Source organism: Pan paniscus, chromosome X, assembly GCF_029289425.2.
Source record: "Pan paniscus chromosome X, NHGRI_mPanPan1-v2.0_pri, whole genome shotgun sequence".
NCBI classification, from domain to species: Eukaryota; Metazoa; Chordata; class Mammalia; order Primates; family Hominidae; genus Pan; species Pan paniscus.
This window is the reverse complement of record NC_073272.2, coordinates 63,288,441-63,307,619: the sequence shown is the minus strand read 5'-3', so window position 1 is coordinate 63,307,619 and position 19,179 is coordinate 63,288,441. Positions and strand designations below refer to the sequence as shown.

Below are 19,179 nucleotides of genomic sequence, written 5' to 3'. Positions count from 1 at the left end.
GATCGAACGAGTGTCTGGCAGCCGGGAGCCCAGCGAAGAGAGCGAACAAGCTTAGGAAAACGAGCGAAGTAAAGGGAGTAGGGGAGACTGAGACTGACCGGTAGCCAGGCAGGCGGACGGACGCACGCCCGGACAGACTGAGCAGGCGCCGGAGAACCACTCACAGGTTCCCCCCGCCTTTCCCTTTGAAAGCTAGGATTTTGCCTTTCCCGTGGCGCCCGAGAGAGAATGCTGGACTCTGCCGACTTCAGCGCAAGCTAAGATTTCTCAGCTAGGGACAAAAGATCAGCCCAATCCTGAGAAGGGGGGAACCAAGCACCCCGTCCCCATCCCCCTCCCCTCCCCCGACTAAACTCGGGCGCCAAACCCAGCCCTTCTCTAACCACCCTACTTCCTCCTCTCCTTTCTAGCATGGTGGCTGTATGGACAGTCTGACAGAACAGAGACTGACATCTCCCAATCTGCCGGCCCCCCACCTGGAACACTACAGTGTTCTGCATTGCACCATGACCCTGGATGTGCAAACTGTAGTCGTTTTTGCCGTGATTGTAGTCCTCCTGCTTGTCAATGTCATACTCATGTTTTTCCTGGGAACGCGCTGAATGGAGTCCAGCCACCTGAGCTGTCGCGAACTCTCGCTTTGATTTCATCCCGAGAGCCACCGAGAAAAAAAAAATCACAGACAGAGACAGGGAAAGAGAGAGAAAGAACAAGCTTTCTTACTCAGGGGGGAAAACGTTTTGAGCTTCAACATGGCCTCGCTGTGATATGTATGACGTTGGTATATTATCTCTCCCTAAATCTTTTGTCGTGTCTTGTCTTTTAAGAATGCCTGCGCGTATAGTTGCCTATTGCTTGAGTGAAATTGTTGATGAAGAAATGCTTTCTATTTAAGTATGCATGCGTGTGTGCATTTTTAATCTATGTGGCGTTCATGGAGCAAGCTCTGCGTCCTTAAACAGTGGCTTTGCTGTCTGTGGTGTCTTAACTCATTTCCTTGAAGACTACCTTTAAACTCCATCAGGGAATTTTAGTCAAAATTTCTCTCTTGCCATCAGGAGTGCATTTGGGTTTGTTTGAGGGGAAAAGGGTTTGTGGAAGAGCATGATGAATATTTGACATCATAGGAAAGAGAGTCTTTGCAGTGGATATTTAGAGGGAAAATAATCGATGCAAGGAATGGATTTAGGGAAAATGCTTCTTTAGTGTCTAAGGAGAAGCAAGAATTTGGGAAGTGACACGGGTGTGTTGTGCTGGCAGTTGGTGACTGTGTCCTTTGAATCTCAATTTGCTCTCCAGGGTTCACAATTTTCAATTTTGAAAGAAGCCACATTTAAAACACTTCTTGAACCTTAAAGCTTTAAGATATTTAAAATGTCAATTTCCTTGGAATCATGAAATAGTATGTGAAAGCATTCTCTGATTTTTTGAACTGGCAAGAGAGGACTTTGACAGGAGCTATTTGGGCTCCCTTTCCCGAAGATTGTACCCCTGGATTTGAGTTTGGGGATTTTGTTTGTCTCATCAAAAAAAAAAAAAAAAAAAAAAACCACAAGAAAGAAAAACCAGCTCTTTATCCACCTTGGGAATAATAGTATTTGGATATGGGTCCTTTGGGATAATCTCGTTTGCAATGATGTTCTTGAACTACATTTTAAATGTAACTTGATAAGGCTGATGATAAAGTGGTGATGCTATTGTTTGCTCCCCTGTTTGTTACTTTAAGATCAGAGGTCTCTGTAATTGAAACATTCCCATAACAAACTGAAAGTCTGTAATGTGCTAAATTAAGAGTTATCAATTTTGGTGCTAAATTTGACCACCAAAACCCAAAAACGTCTAGAAGGAAAGGGATGAGAGCATGGAAAACATGAGCTGGAAGCAACATTCCAGTTTGAGATATGACTGCTTGTCTGTATCAGATGGTGGTGGTGGTTTCTGTTGTTATTGCTATTGCTATTATTTTTATATTTCTGTTTCCTCTGAGAAAGCTCTTGGCAGAGCCAGGAAAAAAAAATGTCTCATGCCAGTCTGTATAATACTTGTTTTTTTGCGTTTTGATTTTCTTTCTCCCCTGTTAATGTAGGCAGGCTTTCCCCATTCCATTGCTTACCTGGCTTGAAATAATGCCATTTATGGCTCATGTATTATAGCAGTGAATCAGGGCACATACACATCTACACACATGCTCCCCCTCCACCCATGTGGGTGGCTGTTCATGTCTGATGTGCAAATCTGCTGGCATTATGCTGTCAAGTTCCATGTCCGGTTGTTCAGTCTCTTTGGAAATGGTTATGAAAGGAGAGGGGCTGTGAAGGGGGCCTTTGAAATTGTCTTGGCCACAGGACCCAGAGAGTATTATTTAATGGCGTCAGAGGGTGTTTTGGGCCTCAAAGCATGCTATCCTTGACTTGGTGTGGGTGAGAAGCTGAGGTTTTTGTGAGATTAGTACCATGGTGTAAACATGATCTGGGAGGTTTGCTGGCATTGGTTCTTATTAATTACTCTTTGGTCCGTTTGTGGAGACCCCCTGGATGGAACTGAGAACCTATTTCTTTGCAAAGATAATTTAGTGAGTTTTTTCCCCCCCTTAGCTTCATTGTATTATTTAAAGTAAGCTTATATCTTTTCTGGGCACTTTGTTTTGATACAGTGTTGGAGAGTGGGGAATGGCTCTATGCTGGGCAGCTGCAGACCTGTTTTTTTTGTTTTGTTTTGTTTTGTTTTTTGTTTTTTCCATTCAGCAGCTGTTTGACCTTGGACAATTTTTTTCCTCCTCGGTGGGTTTGGGATTCCCAGTAACATTGGCATTTTTTGATGGCTCCACTAGGTGACTTCCAAGTTCTTGCATTTTATGATTTTATGACCCCTAGACACTTGAAGTTGTGGGGGGTGGGGGGGATGAGCTGGAAAGACAAGTGAAAAGGAAAAGAAAATGTTAATCAAAGGGTGATGGGAGGAGGGGAAGGATATCTGGTACTACAGCCTGGATAACAAGTTTAAGCGAAGGGTTTTTTTTTGCCTAGTTATTTGGGAAGGAAACTGGGACAGCAATAAGGGAATGCTTTTTGACTTTTTTTTCCCCCAAGGGGAGAAGGGGTCTCTGAGACTAGTCTTTGATCTAGGTTTATGACTTAAATAGTGTCACGAAATGCCTTCTCCTCTGTGAGCCTGACAGACCTTTGGCAGAAAGCCTCTGGGAATGTATGTGTGTGTGTAGGGTGTGTGGCAGTATGTTCATGGGGGTGTGTGGGGGGGAGCACACTCCTGAGTGTGGATGCGGGGTGTGGTGGTAGGAATGAAGAAAGACAGTATTGAGTTCCACGGTTCTGAATAGCCTCCTTGTGCTAGGACCTATAAGGATTTCACAAATGCTGGGATGGATGGGTATCACCCATGCCATTCCTCTTTTCACCACCTAAAACCCCTCAGGCTAAGGAGGTGTCTTGAATGAGCCCTTCCATTAGTAATTTAGCTGTTGAAATGGGTTAGCGCTTTTAAAATTGTCTCCAGGCAAATAAAGGGATGTTGCTAGCCAGATGGCAGGCCACCATCTAGCAACCAGAAGGGAATTTGAGAGTAGAGAACAAAAGGTAGCAGTGTGACTTTTTACTTGTGTGAATCCTAAAGGTTTGGCATTTCTGCTTCAGACTTGTGAGGATATTTTTCTCTAGCAAAAAGAGAAAAGAGTGGGAGAAAATGAGAAATGCAGCCCAGAGAAGCGGAACCCTATGCATTTTGACTTGTCTTCTTTTTTCCTTCCTCCTCTGCCTTCTCTCTTAATCTTTCTCCTTCTTCCTTTCTTCCCACCCCTGACACCACCTCCTCCTCCCACCTCCCCACTGTAAATGGGTGAGAAGTAAAAAAGAGAAGAGGACTTTTCCTCTCTGATTTGTCCCAACTTTTCCCAATAAAGCTCCTCCATTCCCTTCCCTCCTCTCTGGCCCCTTTGAGTAGAGGATAAGCTTTTGCCATGTAGGAGGGGCAAAATCCCAGCTTAGGGATTTTGGCTCCTGGATCCCCATCAAAGAATTAAAGAAAATGCCCTCTACTGGTATCCTAGCAACCCCTGTATCACTGAGCACCCACTGAGCTCCAGAGCCCACCCTTTAAAGGCCCAGGCACCAATAACTCTAGAAAAATGGGACTAGAGCCTAGCGGGACTTGGAGAGATGCTTTTGGGGAGGGAACAAAGAAAGAACAGAATCCCAATTTCCTGCAAATGCCTCGGAAACATGTCCACAGCAGACATGTAGAGCCTAGCCTCGTCCAGCTATGAGATTATTTATTAGAAAACTCCTGGTTTCAAATTCCTTTCTAGTCAGTCCCATCTCCTTAAGATTAACTGTGCCATTTTACTGCCTAGCTTTAGTGCCAGAAGCTCTGCCGGTCCTGAAAAAACAATTTTTTTCACCCTAACTTTTGGCTGCATCAGGGAGGGGGTGAAGTGATATCTTGGTGGGAACAAACTGAACAGCATTCTTCTTCCATTGAGACAGCCTCCATCTGTCAGAACCTGCAGTGTGCTTGTGCAGTGTGCCCCAATTTTGTCTGTGGCTTGGGGAATCCTGATCAGCCTAGCTTTATAGAATTTGGGAATTTTTCTTTCTGTGGTTTTGGTGTAGTAGTTTCTGACGGGGGAGGCTGGACAAGTTGAAAGAGCAAGTTTGATAATGGAGCTGGTAAACAGGGCTTGGACCCTGGCTCAGAGGCTCTCACCCACCGGTGTGTGTGTGATTCAGCTACTAGGGAGCTGAAAGATCCCAACAAGGCTGTAGGTGAGGTGCTCTTCTGCCGTTGAGGTAAGGCCCAGATTGAGAGCAACCAGAGGGCACAGTCTGGTGGTTTGAAGGATGGTAACAAAGCATGTCTTCCTCTTTAGCCTTTGTCTGCCATCTCAGTTTCTGGTCCCTTGACCTGCAGAGTGCTTGCTCTGGGCAGGGATATAAGAATTGAGCCTTTTCTCCCGAAATAACTGCCTCCTCAGAAGACCTCCTACAAGGCATCTGGATCTTGCTCCAGTGGCTTTGCCCCAAGAAATGGGATGGAGGAGGGGAATCTTGGACACTCTAGCTCTTATTTCCAGCTCTGCAACTTGTTCTAGGCCAACTGAGTCTCTGGCTTTCCAAGAATCCTTGATGAAAGTTTAGCTTCTCCAGTATCTGCTCAGAGTGTCTCCTTCTGTCTTAGGTGGATCTAGCTCCATAGAGTATTTAGTTTATTGTACTTTGCTCTAGCACCAAAGTACAAAGAGGAAAAACTAGAAGGGGAAGAACATAGAGGGGAGAGAAGGCTCAGGAAGCAGTCCAGTAATGACAATACTAATAACTCCTTATCAGTGCATGGGCCTATAGCGTTTATGAAGGAATTTCACATCCTTTCTAACTTGAGCATCACATCAGCCTTGTGAAGTGGGTAGAGATGATTGTAATTCCCAGTGTTACAGATGAGGAAAGTAAAGGTCAGCAAGATTGTTGGGATGGGAGTGGGTCTGCCTTTCAAATAGAGAGGAGAGTCAGAGTTGGTCATTCCTAACTAGTGTGATGTTGAATGTAGGGAGGGAGGACCTGACGTGGTGGCTCACGCCTGTAATCCCAGCACTTTGGGAGGCTGAGGCTGGTGGATCACCTGAGGTCAGGATTTCGAGACCAGCCTGGCCAACATGGTGAAACCCTGTCTCTACTAAAAATACAAAAATTAGCCGGGCGTGGTAGCACGCGCCTGTAGTCCAGCTACTTGGGAGGCTGAGGCAGGAGAGTCACTTGAACCCAGGAGGCGGAGGATGCAGTGAGCCGAGATCATGCCACTGCACTCCAGCCTGGGTGACAGAGCGAGAGTCCGTCCCCAAAAAAAAGAAAGAAAAGGAAACAAAAGAAAGAAGGGAGATTTGGGAGTCATCCCTGAAGTCATACTAGCTTCCTCAGCTACTCACATTTTTAATAACTTTCATTTGTATAGCACTTTTGCTCAGAATTTTCATTCTATAAAATGCCTTTTTGCCTTGAATATGCATCAAAGAGTTCTGTTTAGTTTTATGAAAACTCACTATTTGGGATCTTCAAGGTGAAAGGCCAGTGTGAATTGCTGAAGCCTAAAATACAGAATGTTTTCAAGGAACTGTAGTTTTAATACAATTGTTCTTCTCTTTGAAGCACACTTATTTTTCTATATTTCTTTAAAAATCTGCTGCCTAGAACTGTTCATGCTACTCTAGGTGCCACCTGACTGAGATCAAGTGCAAAAGAACTTTGTTTTGTCTGTGAAATGTCTAATAATGCAGCCTTCTACTGATTCTCAACCCTCACTGAACATTCAGATCACTTGGGAAGCTTTTTTTTAAATACCCATGCCAGGTCCCCTACCTGAGAGATTCTGATTTAATTTTCATGGGCTAGATCCCAGGGAGCTTTATTTATTTTTTTTTTAATTTAAAGTTCCCTAAGGTGATTCAAATGTGCAGCCAGGGTTAAGAGTTAGCCTTTTGAGCATGTAGGTCCAAACCATTTACTGTCTAGTCCAGTCCTCTACTCTCTTGTGAAGTTGGCCACTTCAGGGTTTTTTGAACCAAACTTGCTACATTTTATCTTGATATGTTGGTCCATTATTCTAGCTTTCTGTGGATTTTAAAATTTTTTCTTCATGCTGTGCTACAAATTAGCAGTCCCTTCTAGCACTGCATCAGTTAAATTCTATTTGTTTGTTTGGACTATTGTTCTAGCCTTTGGGAGGTTTTTATTTTTTTTCTTCATGTCACACAACAGGTTAGCAGCCTCTTCTAGTGTTGCATTATTTGAACACCAAATAAATGGCATTCGAGTCGTTGATTCAAAGAAATGTTTACTATGATATGATTAATGCTAGCTCTTCTATCACCTCACCAGAGCCCCTCTTGGAGTTGGGACTTGTTAATTTTTGTATGTATCTGGTCAACCAGTGCAGACTGCACCTGGCTGTGCCAGCATTTATCCTACCAGGGTGTTAATGTGAATAACATAGCACGATAGATTTGTTGTATGCTTTGTGGGCATCAAGATATGCTAGGTTCATAGCAAGCATCTGCCAAACTGATAGCCCCATCAGAAAAAGGAGTATAAGTTACTTGGCCTCTTACTCATGGTAAATCTGGTTGCAGGCTCCAGAGCTTCTTGTTTTCTTTCTGTGCCTACAATGCAAATGTTTCTAAACTGGGTTCAGAACTTGGCTGAGGGTCAGTACTACAACTGTAGTTTCTGTGTATTACTTTCTCCTCTTTGAAAAAGCAGGACATAATGGATTTAGCTTTAAAACAGAATATATTTTGTGCTCAAAGAGTTCTGGAAATTCTTTGTGTATGTTTCTCTTGTTGTTTTGCTTAATTGTTTCCATTAACCCAGTGGTTCTCAGCACTGGCTGCACATCGGAATCACCTGGAATATTAAGAGTAACAACAATTCCTAGAATCTTTGGGAGAGATCTGATTGAGTTGATCATAGTGGTTTCCTGGCATCAGTCTTTTTCTAAGAGTTCCCTGAGGTGATGGGAATGTTCAGCCAGGGGTGAGAATGACTGCTATGGAATGCTTCATAGGAAATGTTAGCTCAGCCTGTCTGACTTATCACACATGTGACTAGGCAAGCTTCACAGATGGTGAAATTTTATTCTAGGACTGTGGGAGCCTCGATAAGTCCCAGGGGCTTGTGCTCACTCTAAAAAGGAGGAATCAACCCTAGGGAATGAGTAGTCTGGAGACCTAATTGTATTTAAAATAATCAGCTGTGAGATGGTTTGAACACTTCAGGAATAAAAAAAAAGTCAGTTCCTACACATTTGCTGTAATGATGGGGAAGATTCTGCTCATTTGCTAGTGACCTCAGGCAAATTACTTCTCTCCTCTGAAATTTGGTTTTCTTAATCAGCAAAATAAGGATAGGTGGATTTGATGACTTCAAAGATTTCTTCTAGCTCCAACAATATGTGCTTATTTTGTGATTAATATTAATGATCAACACAAGTACAGATATTATTTAAATCTAGCAGGTAATCCAGAAATCCATTTTAGCAGGTTTAGAATACACAGAGTGGTTTTAAGGATAGCAGTTTTGCCTTCTTAATTATACTTGGCTTAGGTTTCTTTTAGAACAAGTGAACTTAGGTTGTATTCTTTGAGCACACACTGGCCGCCAAGCAGGAAAGGAGACTGTATGAACACGCATTGGCTGCCAAACAGGGAAGGAAGTGGTACAGTGAATTGAGTAGCTAGGGTATGCCAGTTTGGGATTCTGTTTATTAAAGAGATATGTCATGGATAATTGAGAATTGCCTCTCATAGATATAATACCAGTCTCATAGGTCTGAAAAAGATGGATTGCTTTGACAGCTCAGAGCCCCTTCCTGCAGTATTTTAAGTAGCCATTCACTTGGTTAATAATACTACTTCTATTAATAAGAATTTCAACAAATAAGGTTTCCTATGTATTTCATGGGCTTCTTCCTCAAACCTAAAAGTAGTTAAGAAAGTGAGGCTCATAGAGATTAAGCAGCTTACTCAGTGTCAAACAGGTAGTGGTAGTGACTAGTGGTAGTGGTAGTTCTAGTGGCCTAGAACCTAGGCGTCTTGATACCACATCCTGCAGTGCTTCTGGTATAGCCTGCATGTGGACTCTGTGGTCAGGATGCAGTCATGACTCTGAGAATTAAAGGGGTTTTACTGACATAGAGCAGTATTCAGGAGGAAGCTTTGAAGAAAGGAGCAAAAGGGGCAATGTGGAGGAAGAAAAATGGTTTAGAGAGGGATGTGTTCAGGCCAGTTTTTCTCTTGCCCTTATCACTCTTATGTGCTAGTTCCAGGCCCCTGATGGGAATTGGCCATTGATCTTTGAGCACCAAGGTTGAGTGTTGGTAGCAGAGAAGAAGGAAAGTTGTACATGCATGGCAGAAGGATAGCACAGGGAAGGCAGACTTGCAGTAGGAGAAAAAACAAGAAAAGGCCTTAGGAGCCCTAGGATTAAGCCCTGGCTCTGTACCTACCTTGCTGCCAGATCTTGATCAAGGCCCTTCCCACCTAGGCGTCAGTTTCCACGTCACTAAAATGAGAATGGTTTCAGTAGAAGAACTATGTTCTCAAATGGAATGTTAGCCAGAAGCTTCTATATAAAACAGGAAAAAGCACAGCTGGTCTGGTTGAAATGGGCATGGGACAGGTATGGAGGACAGAGTCTAAAGTTCCAGGGAACCACCTTGCGTATGCAGATTTTGGTCACTAGGGGAACTGGAATTAGAAGAGTGGAGATGGCTCTGCCAAGCCCAGCCATAGTGCTTGGGGAGATAGAGCATCCTTGGATGGAGTTGTGTGATGGGGGTGGGTATTTCATTTAAGTGGCCAGGATTTACAGAGAATCACTTAGGGGCAGATATTAAAGTGCCTAGTACGACACACTGCCCCCACTCCTTTTTTTACAAGTGAGAAAACTAAGGCACAGGAGGGGAAAGGGATGGGTCCAAGGTTGCAGTGATGGTTCTGGGATTCTGATTCTTTAGATAGGGCTCTTGCCTGCTGTAACTTGCTACCTCCCCTATAGGTTTCTGGCTGTATGCTCCCTTGGCTGGATCAGAGACCTGAATGCTCTTTCAGGTTTGGTTGGAGAAAGCAAGCTGACGAGAGGCTGGGAGAACAAGAGCTTTATATAACCTCCTGGAGAGGGAGCAGGCCTGTTAGTAGTCCTTGGAGTTCCAGGGAGTAGGATGGGGATGAGGGGAACACAGAGTCTCCTGAAGGCCACATTAGCTCTCCTGAGGCAGAGCAGTAGATGCAGCCCTGTGAGTGGCCATCTACCCTCAGGGCCCAGAGGAGGCCAGCACTGCACATCCATAGCCAGCTCTGGGAATGGCTTTGGCAGCTGATTTCTCCGCCTGCCTGCCTTCATTAGAGAAAGGAAAGCCATGTACCTCCGTGCCCAGCTGGCTGCAGGAAGGATGTGCTAAGAGCCCACCCCCCACCCCCTCAGAGTGTGGTGCCTAAAGGCAGTAGCTACTTTTAGCTGAACCTCCCACAGCCTCTCCTCCACCCACTCTCTCCCTCCTCCCTCTGTGAATTGTGCAGGATGGCAAGAAGGCTGGGGAGTAGGTGCCTTGGCATTGGGATAGAGGCAGAGGAGGAGCTAGGCATCTCTAGGAGGGGCTCTGATAAGCCCTGCATGGCAGGAGGGCTCAGAACAAAAGCAAAATGATGAGATTGCTTTGTGCTTAGGACCCAAAGGGAGTTGAGGGATTTATTAATTTCCTTTGGAGCATGCAACCAGCTGAAGTTCATGTCTTGTAAATTTAGACTGAACTGCATGGGAAGACTTACACTCTACTTGGATTAAGAGGAAAGCAACTGGGGCTAGTGGGTACTCACTTGATTCTTAACTACTCCTCTTGAACAGTCTTACACTTTTCAGTGGATTTTGTACATCGTCTCACTTGATTTTCTCTGTGGCCCTATGAATTGGGTAGGGCAGAGATTATCTCCATTTCACAGGTGAGAAAAAGAATGTTCAAAGACTTATTGTCACATAGCTGCTTCTAGCCTGGCCTTCTGGGCTTCAGCTCTGGAAGTTACAGTGCCACTTAAAGTCACTGCAGACAGCTATATTTTCTAGAAAAATAGGTGCTGGAGCTGTCCTGATTCTAATCTCCTCATTGTGGAAGCTGGGGAACTAGGTCCAGAGAAGAAAAGGACTTGCCCAAGGAAATGTAGTACATCTGTAGTAGTGCTGGAATTAGAACATTGCCATGCAAGGATGTGAATTCCTGGACCTACAAGATGTGCAAGCCACTGTGGTCTTTCAAGGGTTGTTTGGGAAACCTGTGTGGTGTGATGGAAAGCAAAGTGTCACAGAACTAGGAGTTTGTTATTTTTCAGTTCAGGCAGAACTGTGGGTGACTGCCCCAGTGGAGGCCTGACACTCAGTAAGCCCTCTATAAAGATTTGGTTGAATGGAAGATGTACACATGAGTAAAAAGGAGGTGCAAATGTGAAGTCAGTTGCTGTGTGACCTTGAACAAATCCCATTGTCTCTGTCCCTCATTTCTGTCTGTCATTTTTGGAGGACTCTTTTTACTTCTCTCCCTTGGAAGAAGAAAGGCCCTGTGACCTGGCCCATGTCTTGGGTGCTTGGTGGAAAGCTGTTTTGTTTTCTGATTTTTGTTGTTGTTGTTGTTTTTAAATAAGCTTTCTTTTATTTATCCCAAGCTCCATTTCCCATGCAGTCACACACTTGCTGCTATGAAGAGCAGACTAACTTTGTCTCTCCTCATCTCCTGCAAAGTTAAAAGAGGAACTTGGAAGAAAGCCAAAATTAATTGTGTTTTTATTTAGCACCTTCTTAAGTCCATCAAGCCATAAACCACGTAGGCACATGGCAATTAAAAAACAATTCTTGGCCCCTAGATCCTTGGCTAGGATTTGTGATGGATTACTGGGTTTTCATGATATGATCAAAAACTGTTTTAGAAATTGCAGGTTCTTGCCCAATGAGCTGTGTAGAACAAATCAACACTCTTCACTTATACTCGCATTATTTTGTTTGGAAACATCTCACTGATCTGGGGGCAGGACAAGAAGATAAAGACTATTGTATAGTCTTCTGCTCCTGACACATGTTCTTTTCTCCATTACACTATTAGGTGGCCAAAGCCAAGATTATTTTCCCAATTTTATGGCTAAGGAAATTGAAGCTCAGAGAATTGCTTTGATTGACTCAGGTCAGTACTGCATCTTAAAGTCAGTGGTGTGCTAGGAAGAACATAATATATAGGGTTAGGTATTATCAACTCACCAGTACCAAGTGTCTCTAGGCAAGCCATTTATTAAGATTCCCTCTGTAGTTTGCTTCTGTCTAAGTATTTTGTTGTTGTTGTTTGTTTGTTTATTTTTTGAGATGGAGTCTTGCTCTGTCTCCCAGGCTGGAGTGCAGTGGTACAATCTCAGCTCACTGCAACCTCCGCCTCCCAGGTTCAAGCAATTCTCCTGCACGCCACCATGCCCAGCTAATTTTTGTATTTCTAGTAGAGACGGGGTTTTGCCATGGTGGCCAGGCTAGTCTTGAATTCCTGACCTCAAGTGATCCACCCACCTCAGCCTCCCAAAATGCTGGGATTACAGGAGTGAGCCACCACACCTGGCTCTAAGCATTTTTACAAAAGTTAATCAAGATAGAAGAAAGAAGTAGGCATATGCTACTGGATAATTGGATAGGTTGGCATTGAACCATTAATTGGTATTTTGGTGCATCTACTGGATCTACAATAAATTCATCTGGATATCATATTGTCCAGGGACACATGAGAGGCCTTTCAAAATGAAGAAAAGTGGCCCCAGATTCTGTAGTCTTTGGTGACCTACTTAGTTTGGACGCTTTCTCTTTGTGGGTTTATCTGGCCATGTTCTTAAAGACTGGGCCTTGATCCTAAAAGCAGGCTCTTTACCATTACCAGTTTCTATGGTCATCCCAAAGGATGGGGAAGAATGATTTGGATAAACTACATGTCATTTTGCCTGGGCTTTGGTGGAGATTGTATGTCATTCCTTTTACTCCAGTTGGTTCAGGCCACTGGGAAAATGAGTGTGGAATGACAAGAATAGGGAGACAACCAATAGCTTGCTGAGGGTTAGAGGGGGCCTAGCTGGGATGAGACATCTGCAGGTGCTAATCCACGTGCACATATCTACACACTGATTCTTTGTGGTGTTGGGGGGAGCAAGCAGAGTTTGTCCATAGTACTTCAGCTGAGAAGTGACTGGGTAACAGTGAGAGGAACCCAAGCATTGAGCTCGTTCCTTCAGTGTACTTCTGGGGAAACTGAGGTCTAAGGAGAGGCAGGAACTTGCCCAGAGTCTCAGAATTTGTCCGTGATCTTTGCCTATTCTCTCTAGTCAGCCAATGGCTAATTTACCTTACATTTGTGAGGCTCTTTAGATGAATGAAGGGTAACTAAGCCTCTTGGGAAAAGCACCTGTGATTACCACATTCAGGAAGTGACAGAGATGAAATCTGAACCCAGGTCTTTTGTCCTGCTTAAGAGCAGATTGACCCAGACTTGAAGGAAAGCTGTTAGAAACAAATTGATGGGGAAGAAAATTGGTTCAGCTTTGCTGTCTATCCATGCTCTATGCCCGTACCTTCACATACACATACATACATACATGATAGATCATATGTGATGCACACTTACACATAGACACATGGGATATATTTGGGACACACATGGGACACACAGCTGGAACATATTTTCACATTAACACACTTGGAACACACATACAGTTAAACATGGGAGGAATATTCACACTTGCACATTCTCAGCACAGGCAGGATACACACACAGGAACACACATGAGGGATACTTGTACACATCTGCATGTGTGAATGCACATGGATGCATATAAGGCACAATTGTGCACCCACATACATATGGGGCATGCTGAGATGCACTCTCAGATATACTGTTACCCAGGACATGCACTCCTATACCTGAGATACACACTCCTAAAGACTACTTGGGCAAACAACACTCCACACTTGAGTGTTGAGTCACACTTGAACACACCTATGGGACATATCCACATGCTCCACACAGCCATGTGGGACATATTTTGATGCAGAACACGTCCTTCCCTTAGGGCCAGCCAGCTGTCACTTTTTCCTAAGTGGGCATGACAGGGAACTAACTGGTCCCAGCTGGTGGGCCTCCATAAGTTTGCTCTGGCTCTCCTTTAACCTTGAAATTAGACTTGAGAGGGCAGTATGCTCAGTAATAAAATGGATGTTCAAGATGGCATGTTTTGTAGCAGGCTCTGTCAGGTAAACAGGGTTCAGAGCAGAGCCCTCAGATGTGAGTTAACAGGCAGATGCAGAAGAATGGAAAACACAAATTGGGATTGATCAATGCAGAAAGCTTGAGCCTGCTCCTTCATCCCCCAGTTCACTTACAAACCATTGTGGAGTGATATGGTTATGAAGCAATGTCACAGAAGGCCTAAAGTCACTGGATATTAAAGTTCATCTTTCTTGGGAATGAAATAACAGTCTGGACTAGAGCAAAGATATCTAAATTGTGGGTGTTAGGGTGTGAGGGGAAGTGGTAGGATGCATAAGTGGGAGATCCCTTTGGGCAGTGGCCCATCCTCTCCTGGGTTAGTGGTGGTCTGAGACCAGCCTCATCCTTAATGACCACAACCTAGCCCCTAGGCACAGCAGCTTGGGTCATCTGGCCCCACTAAGGAATACCTGCTATTTTTAGAGTTCCTCAAGCTGGAAACCAGGTCATGGTGTCCTGGGGAAGCCTTTGTGGTCCTTGGTACCTAAGGCTGAAGCTGGAAAGACAGGGCCCTAGATTGGGTCTGAGTGAAGGGTGGGAAGCAGGGGGACACGTAGCTGGGGAATACCAGGCTTGCCTGGGATCAGCATCCTCAGAGCCTCAGTTGGGTTACTATTAACTATAACAGCCTCATGCCCATTTCTCAGCTTTGGCTTTGAGGTCAAGAAACATGAGTTTCAGTTGCTACTCTGCCTCTTACAGTGTGTCTCAGTCACGTTCCCCTCTGCTGTCTGAGTCTTACTTGCTTTATTTATAAAACATCCAGTATTGCCCTTAGATGATGGAAAGGCTCAGCTAGGCTAAGAGTTGAGAAAATGTTTTGAAGATACACTTTTCTCCATGCATAAAGCTGCATCATCATTGTCCCTAAGCTGGATTCAATTCCTGCCAACAATTGGACCTGAATCCTATTGGAGTAGCTGTAGACAGCAAGGGCCAAAAAAAGGAGCCAAGAGAAGACACCCTCATGGAGTCAGGTTGGTCAAAGTCATGCTGAGATTACCCCCACGTATACAGATGCTTTTCAATGCCAGGTCAGTCATTCTGGGAAAGAAAACAGATTTGCAGCATTTAGGTGGTCATGTAGCTTTGGCTCCTCAGGAATCTCCTAGGTAATGAGAGAAGGGGAGGCATCAGGAGCAGGGATTTCTTCCTAAACTAGGAAATGCAAGACCAGGTCACCTGTACCTGCCACCTGCCAGAGGAGGCAGCCTAGAGTGCCAGCTCTGGCTCTAAGAGAATCCTCTTTGTGTTTGTGCTCATGGCCATTTTATCTGGTTTGCTGAGAGGGAGAAGGTCAGAAACTAGACTATGTAGTTCAAGTTTCCCCCTGCTGCAGACATTGTGGGCAAAGTTATCCTGACCCTCAGTTTTCTGGTCTGTGGAATGGGCTTAACTGTAGTCTCTCGTAAGAGTTTTAAGTGCAAGACTTCATTGTGACATAGGATGTGAAAAGTGTCTTGTAAAATGTTGAACATGTGTTCCTGCTGTTTGGATTGTTAAGATTTCATCCAGGTTGTAATTACACATAGTTTGGAGGTAATTGAGAAACTTCACTTTATTTCTCTACCCCTTTCCCATACCGTTCTTTTAAGGCATTATTATATCCATTTTACAAATGGGGATACTGAGGCTCAGAGAAAAGAGAAACAAGTCTGAGGTGGCAGGATTAGGTGGTGGTAGATTCAGGACTAGAAGCCATGCCTTCAGATTCCCAACCCAATGTACTCTGGCCCTGGGCTGCCACCAATGAATTCCAGTGCTAAAGGAATCTGCCAGAGGTTACTTAAGTAAGTATATATAAAGAGTTAGATTTTTCTCTGACAAGCAGTACAGGGGGTTCTCTGGGGCACAGCTTTACCCAGCACTCTCCCTGCTTGCCCAAGAGAGACACGCTGATTGACCCTTCATCCCTCCCACAGCAGCTCATGTCCTGCTGTCTCCTGCATGTTGGAAGCAGTGAAGAATTGGAGATGTTAGGCTGTTGTGAGAAGCAATCCTTCTGCCGGTTTAAGCCACTTCAAGACAATAGGAGGATTCTTGGAGGCACAAAATCCACCTTGGTCACCCGCACCTCCTCACAGTTTTTTGGGTACCCCTGACCTGCCTAAGGGGTTGGCTGAAAGGGATCTAAGGAAATATATTTGAGGGCCTTGATCTCTGGAGGATTGTGCTAATAGTTGAGGGATAAGATTATGGAAATAATCCAAGAACCAAAACTGGGAGTGTCTCTGGAGACCATTTGGGCTGAATTTCACCTGGCCTCAATGAGGACATTAAAACCCAGCTGGGCTTACCTTTTCTCCCTTAGTGTGGTTTTCCTTTGTACACCACAGATTCTCGTGTTCAGTCAGATTTCCTGGAGTCTTTCTAGCTTGCTTGTTTTTGCTATTCTGAGCCCAGAAGAGGGAAGGGGTGACACATTGAGTGGAGTGGTGAGAGGAAAGAGATGGAGGAATCTGATGAGCTCAGGCCTTGAGGGGCAGGCATTGGAGGAAAAGGGCTTTTGTGTCTCCCTTCATTTGTATTGCTGCTGATGCATTATTTTCCTATCTTCCACTGATTGGCTGTGGGAGCCTAATCCAATCTGTTGTTATCTTCACTTTTGCTGCTCAAACCTCCAAAATGACTACAGTATTCATTTTGAGGGATGTCTTCTGTGGGATTGGATAAGCAATGGGGCAGGGAAGTGGGGTGGGGGGAATGCAGTGCTTCAGGAAAAATGGGGAGAGGAACTTTCTTTTCTTCAAATTTGAGAGCCCAGAGAAGTGAATAGGAAAAGGTTAGCTGGCACAGCCCTGCCAAGAAGTAGCCATGCAGTTTCCTAATCTCTTTTGACCATAGATACCTTATTTTTAAAATTTTATTTTTGGATAGGAAATATATTCACATGTTTCAAAATTCAAAAGGTCCAAGAGAGTGCACAGTGAAAAGTCTCCCTTCCACTCCCTGCCCTCTGCAGAGGCTACCAATGAGTCCTTCCAGAAAAATGTTATGTGGATGTATAAACAAATATGAATATATTCCTCTTTCTCTTTTTTATGGTAATATACAACACATATTGTTCTGTACCTTGCTATGCTTTGGAGATTCTTTGATACTTCATTGAATTTCACCTTTTGGGGATGTGAAGATGTGCTGTGGAAAGTAGAGGTTAAGAGCACTGATTCTAGAGGGAAACTGTCTGGGTTCAGGTTTGGATTCTGGCTCTATGAACTTCAACAGTTACTTCATTGTTTTTCTGAACTTTGGTTTCCTTATCTTTAAACTTGGGATCAAACGAGTTATTATATGTAAAAACTTAGATTTGTCTCTGACACATAGTAAACATTCAATAAATGTTAGCCATTTTTTATTATTAGGAAAAAAACCCCACTGGACCAGCGCCAGTAGATCTAGGTTTTCTCCTGGCCTCTGTGCTCCTGGGATAGCTGGGTAACTTCCTTTGTTCACAAATTAGTTTCCTTACCTTTAAAATGGAACAACTCATCCCCACTCTGCTTATCCCCAGGATTTCTGGGTGGGTCCAGTGAGCTCATGAATATGAAGGCAACTTAGCAATTGTGATGTTCTGAGCAGATGGAAGAAGTGCAACTTAATATTTTCATAGACACTACTTTGGGTGGCTTGAACCCAGTGGTCTGAACTGGGTGGAAAAGGCAGTGTTTTTCCTTCTGCCAGTGGAACCCAAAAGCCATCCCTGTACTGGAGTTGTATTTTGAGTGGGAGATAGCCCATGGCAAAATTTTGAAATACTCAGGTTTTGTCTTCTGACCTTTTTTATTCCACCCCTTCCCTCTCCTGACTTCCTTGTTTCATTTTTTTTGAGGGGCCACCCCACCCCTGTCAAAACCTGCTTTTAGAAGCAAAGCAGCAGCATATGTCAAAGATGACCTCAACTTTCCATTTGAAATAATTTAATACAGCTGGCTCAGAGAGGCGCTGGATCTGCCCAAGTTCATACAGCAAGTCCAGAATCAAGCTACACCTAGAGCTCATTCTTCCCATCCCAGTTTTTATTACTGACATTTGCATTTTAGTGTGAATTTGAATTTGAGATTCCTTAGCAAAAACCATCTGGTCGTGGGGGAGATTCTGGAAGTATCTTTACTAATCCTTCATACTGAAGTGTTCTTATCTTTTAATCTTCAGGGTCAGACCTGTTTGGGACCCTGAGCAGGGAGGGAAAGTCAGGTTCTGGTTTTAGTACTGAAGGGATGATGTCTATAGAGCAGTGGGAGAGAAGAGCATCAGAAAATGTTGAAAGCGGTAACCTCCAAGGTGAGACTTAGGGAGAAAATATTAGTTCTTTATATATTAAATTGTTAATCTCATTGTTATTTAATTTCTATTTTGTGGAGTTTTTTTTTTATAAAACACATACTACATTAGTATTTAAATATTGGGATAGGTGTTTCTTGTTTTGTTTTTTGTAAAATAAATTTTATTGTGTATATTTGAGGTTTACAACATGATATTGTAATATAGATAGATAGTAAAATGGTTACTGTAGTGAAGCATATCTGTCATTTCACAGAATTACTTTTTTGTGACAAGAATAGCTAAATGTTTGTATTTTTGTTTTTAACATTAGAGGTACATGATCCAAAAACTATTGGCTACCATTCTTCTAAGACTATAGGCTTGGTTTCTAATCTTGGCAGCTCTGCTGCTAACTAACTTGATGCCTTAGGAAGCTTTTCTCATTGGAGCCTCATTTTTCTTACCTGTAAGAAAGGGAGGACTGAGCTAGGTGTGCTAACTAGTTACTTGGAAATCTCCAATCCTGACCACCTCTGAGTATAAGAATCCACTGCCTTTGGGGCTCTTGAGCTGAGACAGTTAAAAGGAGTTCAAGCCCTGACACCTTACTAGATGCTTTATCCCTTTATCAGCTGCCTTGGTTTCCTTCCCTTCTCTACCCTCACCACTTTCACCTAGCCCAGACTGGTAGATGCTTCCTTACATAAGTTTAGCGAACCTACTTGACATTGTTTTGTTACAAGCACAACCACTTTTCCTATAGACACAGACCTGGTGCCATCCCTTCTGAGCTTTGAGGGTGTGTCTGATTTTGCTTCTATTTTGTCCTCTCTGGCAGCCTAGGTTTAGTCGTTGTATCCCTCTGGCTAAGTCTTTGGTTTCAAGGTCTGAGGGGAAGCCAGCTCAGCCAGTTTGAGTCCCTTGGGGCCTGACCCAATGGCTGCTCACTGAATCCCTCTGCCACTTCCTCATCCAGGACTGGGCTAGACTTTTTTAGGAGAACATAGTCCATTCCTGAGCATAAAAGGCTTCTGACATGGACTAGAGGCATTGCTAGGTGCCTTGGCCTTGGCTGGATGT

The 19,179-nt window shown here is 43.9% G+C and overlaps 2 protein-coding genes across 21 annotated transcripts in view; both read left to right on the top strand.

Moving 5' to 3' along the window:
- Nucleotides 1-19,179, top strand: part of ARHGEF9 (Cdc42 guanine nucleotide exchange factor 9) — a 167,241-nt gene that overhangs the window by 47,053 nt on the left and 101,009 nt on the right. For 2 of the 20 annotated variants that reach the window (XM_057301176.1, XM_055106744.1), the window contains exon 1: nucleotides 648-781. The exons of 10 other annotated variants lie outside the window; for them this stretch is intronic. In XM_057301176.1, coding sequence (XP_057157159.1) covers nucleotides 773-781 — 9 coding nt within the window. In that variant the 5' untranslated portion in view covers nucleotides 648-772. Of the gene's footprint in view, nucleotides 1-27; nucleotides 167-630; nucleotides 782-11,708; nucleotides 11,725-15,609; nucleotides 15,627-19,179 lie in introns of those variants that run through there. 8 more of the 20 variants (XM_003816929.4, XM_008970033.3, XM_003816928.4 and 5 more) reach the window with 8 other exon arrangements.
- Nucleotides 423-602, top strand: LOC129395408 (uncharacterized). Its single transcript, XM_055106748.1, has one exon. The coding sequence runs from the start codon at nucleotides 423-425 to the stop codon at nucleotides 600-602; it is 180 nt and encodes a 59-aa protein (XP_054962723.1).

What these genes read in the sequence shown, in the direction of transcription:
- LOC129395408 (XM_055106748.1), top strand. Translation starts at nt 423, where the DNA reads ATGGACAGTCTGACAGAACAGAGACTGACATCTCCCAATCTGCCGGCC.